The sequence below is a fragment of the Nelumbo lutea genome, chromosome 6, assembly GCF_056320005.1.
Source record: "Nelumbo lutea isolate HS-2025 chromosome 6, American lotus-T2T, whole genome shotgun sequence".
NCBI lineage: Eukaryota > Viridiplantae > Streptophyta > Magnoliopsida > Proteales > Nelumbonaceae > Nelumbo > Nelumbo lutea.
The window spans coordinates 63,084,173-63,095,433 of NC_142689.1; the positions used below are offsets into that span (position 1 = coordinate 63,084,173).

General features: G+C 37.7%; 1 protein-coding gene across 15 annotated transcripts in view; it reads right to left on the reverse strand.

Annotated features, from left to right (window-relative positions):
- LOC148849228 (serine/threonine protein phosphatase 2A 55 kDa regulatory subunit B beta isoform-like) overlaps nt 1-11,261 on the reverse strand; it is a 99,004-nt gene extending 87,743 nt beyond the window's left edge. For 6 of the 15 annotated variants that reach the window (XM_088950433.1, XM_088950432.1, XM_088950430.1 and 3 more), the window contains exons 1-4: nt 10,870-11,229; nt 7,871-7,974; nt 7,693-7,788; nt 7,471-7,590 (exon numbers count right to left, since the gene is read on the reverse strand). In XM_088950433.1, the coding sequence (XP_088806559.1) occupies nt 7,471-7,590; nt 7,693-7,788; nt 7,871-7,974; nt 10,870-11,005 (456 nt within the window). In that variant the 5' untranslated portion in view covers nt 11,006-11,229. Of the gene's footprint in view, nt 1-7,470; nt 7,591-7,692; nt 7,789-7,870; nt 7,975-10,031; nt 10,142-10,593; nt 10,736-10,869 lie in introns of those variants that run through there. The other 9 variants (XM_088950441.1, XM_088950440.1, XM_088950439.1 and 6 more) reach the window with 5 other exon arrangements.

Below are 11,261 nucleotides of genomic sequence, written 5' to 3' on the forward strand. Positions count from 1 at the left end.
TTTCTCTGATAAAATGTCGATCTATTTCCACATGCTTGGTTCGGTCATGATGAAATGGATTTTTAGCAATATTGATGGCAGATTGACTATCACACAATAGCTGGATTGTTCCCTCAGAAGGTATCTTCAATTCGGCCAATACTCTTTTCACCCAAATTCCTTCACAAATTCCTTCACCAGGAGCCATAGCTCGAAATTCCGCTTCTGCACTACTCCTAGCCACCACAACTTGCTTTTTTACTTCTCCATGTTGTCAAATTTCCCCAAACATAGGTACAATATCCAGAAGTGGGTCGTCTATCTGTAATTGAGCCTGCCTAGTCAGCATCAGAATACAATTCCACTTCCCTACTTGAGTTTTTTTTGAATAACAGTCCCTTTCCAAGAGTCATTTTCAAGTATCTCAAGACTTTGTACACCGCTGTCATGTGTTCTTCAGTAGGGTTGTTCAAGAACTGACTAACAACACTTACTGAGAATGCTATGTCAGGCCTAGTATGTGAGAGATAGATCAACTTCCCTAAGCCTTTGATATCTTCCCTTATCTACAGGAGCACTTTCTTTATTTGAACCAAGTTTGGTAGTGTAGTCCATAGGTGTCTCTGCAGGTTTACACCCAAGCATACATGTTTCTTTAAGAAGATCCAGTACATACTTTTTTTGAGAAACTGCAATACCTCGCTTAGACCTAGCCACTTCCATTCCCAAGAAGTATGTGAGTTTACCTAGGTCCTTGATCTCAAACTCTCTAGTCAGAAATTCTTTGACTCTTGGAAACTCCTCAGCATAATCCCTTGTTAGAACAATATCATCAACATAGACAATCAACGCAGAAATCAGTCCTTCTGAAGAATGTTTGACAAACATTGTATGATCAGATTGTCCCTATATATACCCATTACTCTTCATAACTCTGATAAATCTCTCAAACCAAGCTCAAGGTGATTGTTTGAGACCATAAAGTGACTTCTTTAGTCTACAAACTTTGTTGATGTTTGATGAGTTCTGTAGTCCTTGGAGAATGTCCATATAGACCTCCTCTTCTAGATTCCCGTTCAAGAACGCATTCTTGACATCTAGTTGATGGAGGGGCCAATCCAAATTTGTTGCAAGAGAGAGAGAAGTATCCGAATAGTGTTGAGTTTTGCAACTGGAGCAAAGGTCTCCTCATAATCTATGCCATAGGATTGAGTAAATCCCTTAGCTACCAACCGAGCCTTGTATCTCTCAATACTACCATCTACCTTGGTTTTTACAGTGAAGATCCACTTGCACCCAATCACATTCTTTTCATGAGGCAAATCAGTAATTTCCTAAGTACCATTCTTCACTAGAGCATTAACTTCTTCATTAACTGCCTTCTTCCATTTTGGGATAGCCATGGCTTCTTGGATTGAATCAAGAATGGAGATGGAATTGATTTTGCTGGTAAATGCTTGGTAAGATGAAGATAGTCCCTCATAATTCACATAGTTGCCAATAGGGTACAATGGCCTACTTCTGCATTCTCTCACCCCTTTCCTGAGTGCAATGGGTAGGTTCTCATCGGAATTATCATGATCACTTAAACTAGTACCTGCAGAATTTTCCTCCACAGTCTGTAAGTCAAATGTAGGGATTTTTACTTCAAGTTTAGATGTTGGCAGTATCTGTGAATCTGCTAGAGCCTCTGATTCCTTCGGTTCTCCCCTTTTCTGTGATAGACAATTATCTCGGGAAATTCATAATCAATTGGTTTTGGTTCAGGTTCAATTTGGACACTTGGAGAAGGTGTTTCAGGTGTTTCCGGTGTTTCTGGTGTGCAAATCTCGGGAAATTCAGAATTAGTTGGTTTCGGTTCAGGTTCAATTTGGACACTTGGAGAAGGTGTTTCAGGTGTTTCCGGTGTTTCTGGTGTGCAATCTATGCCATCCAAGAAAAACTTATATTCTTGTGGTTGACTTTGACTAGAACTCTCCCCCTAAATATCAGTTTTCGAGTAATAGGGTTTGGTTTCAAAAAATGTGACATCCATGGTGTGATAAAACTTTTGGTTGTTAGGACAAAAGCATTTGTAACCCTTTTGGTTGGGAGAGACCCTATAAAGATACATTTGGTGGATCGAGAGTCAAGCTTGGTTCGATGTTGTTGATGGATATGCACAAACACAGTCTACCCAAATATTTTTAGTGGAAGAGAGGAAATCATCCGACTTTGAGGAAAGTGTTGTAAAAATACTTGATTTGGAGTGGAAAAATCTAGTACTTTGGATGGAAGTCGATTGATTAGGTATGCTGCTATAAGTATAGCCTCACCCCAAAAATGTTTTGGAACATTGGATGAAAATAACAGAGACCTGGCAATGTCCAAAAGGTGTTTATTCTTTCTCTCGGCTATCCCATTTTGCTGAGGGGTATCTACACAGGAACTTTGGTGTATGGTTCCCTCAGTTGATACATATGAGCCAAGATTAGAGTTAAAAAACTCTCTTCCATTGTCAGTTCTAAGTATTTGAATAGAAGTTTGAAATTGATTTTTAATCATTGTTTTGAAATTCTTAAATATTTGAGGAATTTTTTATTTATTTTTCATGAGAAAAATCCATGTGAGTCGTGTGTGATCATCTATGAAAGAGATGAACCACCGAGCTCCTATGACATTTGGAATTTGAGATGGACCCCAAACATCATTGTGGATCATAGAAAAAGGTTTCGATGCTTTGTATGGCTGAATTGGGTATAAAAGGCGAGAGTGTTTTGCAAATTGACAAATTTCACACTGAAAAGAACTACCACTTTTATTTCTGAATAAATTTGGAAAAAGTTTGGATAAGTACATAAAACTTGGGTGACCTAACCTGTGATGCCACACCATCACCAACCTCTCACTCTTACTTTTCAACTCACTAACAGACACACAAGAATTATTGTGACAAGAAATAGGTTCAGTCACTCCTAGATGAGATTGTCTTACAGAATCCGGTTGAACCTCAAGATGATAGAGCCCAACATGATTCCTAGCACTGCCAATCATCCTCCCCGGAGTCAAATCCTAAAATTCACAGACATGAGGAGAAAAATTAGCTATACAGTTAAGATCTTGGGTAATTTTATTTATGGAGAGTAGGTTGCAGTCTAGATTAGGAACACAGAACAAATTTGAGTGTTATGTCCTGGATACCACAACCGAACCAGTTCCTTCAACTTTTGCCAAAGAACCATCTGCAATTCTAACTGTGAGAGTTTCATTACAAGGAGAATATGTGTGGAAAACTCGCCTATCTCCTGTCATGTGATCGGAAGCACCAGAGTCTACAATCCAAGGTTTATAGTGCTCTTGTTTTACAGTCAAAGCCTTAAGAAAGTTACCGTTTTGAGCTATGGAACCTGACCCAACAACTGGTGGATTTTGCTGTGATTGGAGCAGCCTTCTCAGTCCATCAAGTTCCTCTTTGCTAAAATTTGCAAGTTGCTCTGAACTGCCAGCCATGTTGCCTCGAATTTACTTCTCCGATGCTGTCTTTGGCTTCCAATCAGCAGGTTTTCCATGGAGTTTCCAGCAGGTTTCTTTGGTATGACCAGGGCGGCGGCAATGTTCACACCATGGCCTTCTCCCTTTGCGTGGCTGCTGCTGGTTTCGAGCAGCCAAGGCTGATGACTCACCACCACTAGCTGATTTTTCCATCCCCATCATCAAATGGCGTCTACTCTCTTCCCTTCGGACCTCAAAGAATGCTTCACGTAAGCTTGGCAGCGGTTTTGTGCTAAATATCCTTCTTCTTACAGCATCAAGACTTGAATTTAGTTCCAAGCAAAACTTGTAGACCCACTTATTCCCAATTATCTTCTTGTATTGTTTGAGATCAGCGGTAGTATCCCAAGAATATTTTTCAAAAGCGTCCAGTTGCTGCCAGCTTTGATGGAGTTTGTTGTAATCCTCGGTCACAGATAAATCACCTTGTCGGAGATCATGCAAGACGCCCTCAATTGTCACCAGTTCAGAGGTGTTGTCTTTGTGAGAATAAGTTTCTTTTGTAGCCTCCTAGATCTCTGCAGCTGTTTCATATAGGAGAAAATTTTCTCCTATGTGTGGCTCCATGGAATTCACTAACCAAGACATAACTTGGCTGTTATCTCTCTTCCAAATCCGATAACCAACATCTTTTTCATCTGGTTTGGTGATATTTCCAGTGAGATAATCTTCTTTCTCCTTGCTGTGGACATGAAACATGAAGGACTGAAACCATTGGATGTAGTTTCGGCCATTCAATTTGTAGATGGTGATGGGTGTGGATGAGTAGTTTGTAAAGTCTCCGCCATTGTTGTTGAACATAACAGATTCGACGTTTGAGGAGGAGGATTTTGGAGTTTCAATTGAAGATTCGTGGGTGTTTGTCATGGATGGTATTTGATGTTGCTGCCGGGAATGAGATAAAGGCTAGGATCGCTGATGAATACTGCCGGAATAAGCAGTGTAGAATGCTGCTAGAAAAGCAATAGATAGAGAATTGACCTAGGACAGTTGTGGGTAGAACAGGAGACGTCTAGGGTTGCTCTGATACCATGTGAATAATTAGGTTTGAATGACCTGTTTGTTCTATTTCAGCAGAACATGTTTTTATATACAATTGGAGTCCTAAACGTTAGGACTTGTTTCCTATTTTAAAAGAGACAATCTTGCCTAATCTATTCTAAATAAGGAAACAATTACGTAGCTAATTACACCTGATTTGTAGCCTAATTTATAGCTAATTTACAGCAAAGAATCCCAACAGAAAGGGTGTTAGATCTTGTACCACTAATCATCGTATCTCTCACTTTGTGTCATATGGCCATATTTCACCTTCATATCGTGCATTCTTCTCTTCTTTTGATAGTATCCTTGTTCCTAAGAATTTGGCAGAAGCTTTATCCAAACCTGAATAGACAGATGCAATGAAGGAATAAATTAATGCATTACAAAAAAATGGCACTTGGGAGTTGGTGGATTTTCTTGAAGGGAATGAACCAATGGGTTGCAAGTGGGTGTTCACAGTGAAACACAAGGCTGATAGAACTATTGAAAGGTACAAGGCTAGATTGGTGGCAAAAGGTTTTACATAGGTATATGGAGTGGACTATGTAGAGACTTTTGCTCCAGTAGCGAAGATGAACTCTATCAGGATTCTTCTTTCATTGGCAGCAAATCTTGACTGGGAACTTCACCAATTGGACATCAAAAATGCTTTCTTGAATGGTGACCTAGAAGAGGAAGTGTACATGACCCGACCTCCAGGTTTTTGTGCGAAAGGCAATGAGCAGAAAGTGTGTAGGTTAAAAAAAAATCTTTATATGGGCTGAAACAATCACCTCGGGCCTTGTTCAATAAGCTCCACTTAGCGGTTCAACAGATGGGATTCAAACAATGCCAGTTAGACCACACCCTATTTGTGAAGAAAGGTGAAGGGAAAATTGCAACTCCAGTTGTGTATGTGGATGACATAGTGATCACAGGAGATTGGGACGCTGAAATACAGAGACTAAAAAAATTCTTAGCCACTCAATTTGAGGTGAAAGATCTAGGCCCCTTACGGTAATTTCTTGGGATTGAAGTTGCTCGCTCTCACAATGGCATCTTTATTTCCCAACAGAAATATATACTAGATCTACTAGAAAATATAGGAAAACTAAGAGTGAGACCAATTGACTCACCAATTGAACCTAACCATCAACTAGGAGACAGTCAAGGAGAGTTCTTGAAAGATGTGAAGAAGTTTCAGAGACTTGTAGGGAGACTCTTGTATTTGTCTATGACCAGGCCTGATATTGCTTATGCAGTGGGTGTCCTTGGTCAGTTCATGCACAATCCTAAGACAACTCACCTTAAAGCTACAGAGAGGATCCTTAGATACCTAAAAAAGTTTCCTGGAGCTGGTTTGTTGTTCCAAAAACATGGACATTTAAATGTGGAAGTATATATTGATGTTGATTGGGCAGGGGCAGTTGATGACCAAAAGTCTACTAGTGGGTATTGTGCCTTTGTAGGAGGAAACCTAGTAGTCCTAGTCAGACAGAGAAGTAAGAAGCAAAGTGTGGTGGCTAGATCTAGTATTGAAGCAAAATATAGAGCTATGTCTCATGGGGTTGCTGAAATCTTGTGGATAAGAAATTTGTTAGGTGAACTGGGTTTTGTAGTTAGCAACCCTATGTCACTCTATTGCGACAATAAGGCTGCTATCAACATTGCAACTAATCCAGTCCAACATGATAGGACAAAACACATTGAAGTGGACAAGCATTTTATTAGAGAAAAACTTGTGAATGGAGAAGTGTGCATCCCATATGTCAACTCTGAAGAACAACTTGCAGACATCTTCACCAAAGGTCTTCATCATGTGTGGCATAATGATTTGTGTGACAAGATGGGCATGATTGGCATCTATGCTCTAACTTGAGGGGGAGTGTTGAAATAATTTAATTTATTTTGTTAGGGCCTGTTCGGTTGGTTAAAGCGTTTTTTCTTCTATTATTGTACTTTACTTACAGCAGGGGCACAAGGGTCTTTTCCCCTTTTACTTTTTGTTGCCCTATATATTATAATAGAAACTAGCACTGCCAGTACTGTTCTATTGGCCTCTAATCCTTCTTCTTCTCTTCTTCTCTTCTTCTCTTCTTCTCCTCTTCTCTTTTCTTCTCTTCTCCTCTCTTCTTCTATATTTTTCAATCAGATTTATTGTCAAGAATACACAAGGATAAAAATTCAGCAACCAAAATTCCGTAAATACTAATAATAAACAAGATAATCCATATATATCACCATGTTACCATGCCTAGCAATCACATCCTCTAAAATCTTCTTTTTTTTTTTTTCTTTTTCTTCTTGATAATCAAAGATAATGGTTGTATTTACTTACCCAACTAAACAAAGCCTTGTCCCACAATTTGGGGTCAGCAACATTGCATTAATGTGTAAATGGGATTGAACCCATATACAAAAATGCATGGTCCCAACTATGAGCCTATGACATGCATAAAGGATGCAAAAATGCTTAAACATGCTTTTCCATATGATGCCTTTACCTACACCAGACCTCCCATGATAAAAACAGTTGAGATTCTACCATACAAGTTTCTTTATCTGTTAACACTTCCAATTTTTGTGCTCTCTTCCAGTCTTTTGACCAACTCTTAATCAATTACCTTTCCCTATATATCATTATTTTTTCGTACAATAACTCATCAATCAATTAAAAAATGAGCATTCACCATTGCTGCTTTACAAAATTGGTTATAAACAAGTCTATATCATTTATCAGAAAAAAAAAAAAAAAGTCTAGTATAGTATATCAGTAGATTGTGTCAAGGCAAAAGTTCTCTTTGTCAGATTCTGATGGAACTCACTTCAAAACAGTACAAAACAAAATAACAATAAAGAATATTCACGAAAGAAACTACATCAGTAGGATAAAAAACAAACTACATTTCAAAAGAAAAGTAGACACATCTCACTAACCTTCCAATACTTTATAGTTTTGTCATTGGTTGATAGGAGGAAAAGAGCACCATTGGCTGTTTGACACCACCGTACTTTATTAATTTTCTCCTCTATTTCCAAGCTTTTGAGGTAGTCAAACTAATGAAAAATGTAATTAAGATCATAATTAATGTATATAGATAACAGAGTCAGCCATATTTTTAATCATCAAGCAAAAGAGCAGCAATCCACATGAAATACCTCAGGTTCATGACTCTGGAACTCTGTCTTGTATCGAAATTCAGGATGCCAAGCAATGGCATGGTCCATCTTTTCTTTGTCCTTTCTGAAGGCATGCTGCATTGAGCAATTTCTATATTGAAACTAACCATATTTCAAATAATTAAAACCAGACTATCAAAGAAATAGGCAACCTTACATCTTTTCCATCTGTCCTTTCGAACAGAACAACCCGGCCTCCACGATCTCCAGTTGCAAGATGCTCACCACTTTTGTCAAATTCAATAGCAGATATAATATCAACTGCAAATGATATAGAAGGTAAAAGGCATAAGATATTATATTATATTATATTATATCTATATAAAAGGGCATAAGATATTATACTACCAGAACTAGAGTTTATATGAGTCTCAGTCTGACATTGCACAATGAAACCAAAGATGAAACAATTAAAAGAAATGGTATCAATCATAGAATGGATTAGCAACATATAAGCAAAACCCCTTGCATGGACTCTTCTAAATAGATAAGTGCCAAAGACATAATCTGACAACCTAGAGATTTTTGTTCAACATTTTTGTATTTCCTAGTCTTTCTTTTTCTTACTTGCTTGAAATAAACTATCCAATATACATTACAAAATCTTATCTTTTTCCAATTGTAAATTCTCAAGTAAGAAAGCTAACATTTTCACATATGCCCTCTCCAAAGGTGGCATGAATTCCAATTTACAAAATATAACTTGTGTGGTGGTTATGGTTGACACTTAGCAAAAATCCCAAAACCCATTTCTTCAGCTCACAAATTCAGCATTCTATGCTCACTAGATCCTGACTTCTACATCCATGCCTATGTTTATATGATACAAGTCCAGGGTGATTTTAGGTTTGAACTAGAATTAACAGTCAATACAGTTTCATTCTATATTCACAGCATTATTGAGGTGAAAAATAACATTACAAGGTATCTCACAATAAAAATTATTGAGAAACAACATGTTTAATAAAAATGAGTGTAGCTAAGTTGCAGATGTTGAGATGGACAAGTAGCAAGAATAGAAAGGACATAATCTGAATTCTGAAATAAATGCATTAGAGAAGACTTAGGAGTAGATCTAAATAGCAACAAGATGAGGGGAAGTTGAATGAGATGGTCTGGTCATGTGCATAGACAACCAATGACCATACCAATTAAGAGTGACTTGGTGCAAGAAGAAGGCTCTAAAAGAGCAAGAGAAGCCCCAAGAAAATTTGGTCTGAAGTGGTAAAAAATTATTTAAGGACTTACAATTTGACAGGAAACATGGATCTTGATAGAGCACAATGGTGGAACAGGATTGTATAGATGACCCCAAATAGTTGGGATTAAGGATGAGTTGAATTAATGTATGGTTGATACAATAAAGTATGAGGTGAATTGATACAATAAAGTAGATTTACATTTATTCATTATAAAAAAGGAGATACTTGTACATGAGAGGGTGTATGGTTGATACACAGAAAAGAAGTGAGCTTCATCCATCGTATGCAAGAAATTAAGAAGGTATATAGTTGTCAGTATACAAATCCTTCCTCCCACCCCATTCCAGCTCTTACAAGGCCATCTGCTATCGAATTATGATCCCTTAAATCCACATAATTTGGACAAGAAATGAGGCAAGTATTTCTCTAATTTCATTCAAACGGCAGGCCACTACCAACTACTCCATTAAATTGTGTTGACCAAATCCCCCTAAGAGCTAAAGAAGAAGGTCTGAATCGTTTTGCTATTTAAACTCAGGTAAGAAGGGCAATTACCTCAGCCTTGTTAGAGGTGACATCAGCAATAGGACCCTTAAAGGACCAAAAGAGACTTCCAGTAGATTTGGTTAGGAAGCCACCCAGGATGTAACCTGAAAATATCCACAAGGTTTCTTTTGCATGTTTCCATAAGATAACCCTCTATATTACCTGGTTGCAAGCACCCAGGAATTTGAGATAAAGAGAAACTTTACACAATGCTTCAAAAGAGGATTCCTCTTGAGCTTTCCAGAATGTAGCAAAAATTCTATCCTCTTGTGTTTTCATTTTCGTTTTTCTCTAGAGAAAAGAATAAATGAATAGCCTACTAAATCAAAAGGGGAAAGAGCTAATGAGGATTTCAATCACCAAAAAAGGTACCAGTTATGCACAAAAACAAATATACAGTGAGCAATAGATATCTACCATGATCTTAGACCGCTCTATAGATCATGATGGCTACTGACTGACTAAGTATATTAACCTGAGCAGAAGAATGTACTCCAATGCACATTAAAAACTTGCATCTTTGAACAACACTCCCTTTCTTTTAAATAAATTATAATTTTATATTTTCACCTTCACCATTTTTCGTACAGTTTAAGTAGTTATGCTCCCCAATGCAATTAAGCATTAACAAAATAATTATTTAAAAGCATCAGCAGCCTTTGAAGCCATCCCTTCCCAATCTGCAGTCATAAACATTGATGAAAGCCATAGTCGTCAGCTCAATTAGACCAAAACATGAATCAGAAATTGCTGGAGACATTCATACAGATTGATAGAGACATGACATACTACCCGTCAAATGATATATTGCCCAGCCTAAATATAAAAAAGAATGTCACAGTGATTCAGAACTCCCAGGACAATATTCAAACTGGCTTATCAGAATAGTCATAAAACAACAGAAAAATGAAACACTGAATAATATTAGACCTCTTGATCACCTCTATAAAAGTTGTGCCCCAAACAAATACGTTGATGGGAAAATAGTATCAATTCTATTAAGCAATGTGAAAATAGTATCAATTATATGAAGCATATAATGAACTTAAATAAAAGAACTCCAACAGAAAATCTCCATATCAAATTACTCAGCAGATCTCGGAACAAACACAGCAAGTCAGAAGAAAAATACCACGAATTCCCGATGTATACTCCAACAGTACACATCAACAAGCCTGAAACATAAAACCTCCTCCGGCTACATAAACTCTCAGGATAAAAAGAATCACGAGGTAAAATAACGAAAAAACAAAGGAAAAAGAAATGGATTACACAGTAGATTCAAAAGACGATTCTCATTAAATGTGAAAACCATCTTACGTACACATCAAATTTTGAGAAACAAATACACCCATCAAGGAAAATCAGCTAAGAACAGAAAAAGCAATAAAAAGGAATGTCGATGTACCTTCCTGAACTTCTTCCCCGGCCGCTCGCTCTCCAAAAACCTGAGAGAATTTCCATTCAAGGGGAGGTGGGGCCCCCACTATTCCATTCCCATGAGGGATCATCTTCAAAAATAAATTAGAACCCACCCTCAACATTCCGACGTCACCGATCAGATTCAGGAAAGGGACGCCATCGGAGTTTTCTTCAACAATAAACGGAACCAACCCTCAACATTCCAAAGTCGCCGCATTCATACCAAAATGCAGCTACATAGTAATACAAATATCCCAATATTTGTTCTCTCTCTCTTTCTCAGTGTGTCTGCGCAGAGAACACTGGTTTAGGAAAGAGTGTGGAAGACGAAGACAATGATATAGAGGAAAAAGGAGGTATAATAGGGGAACTGAATTC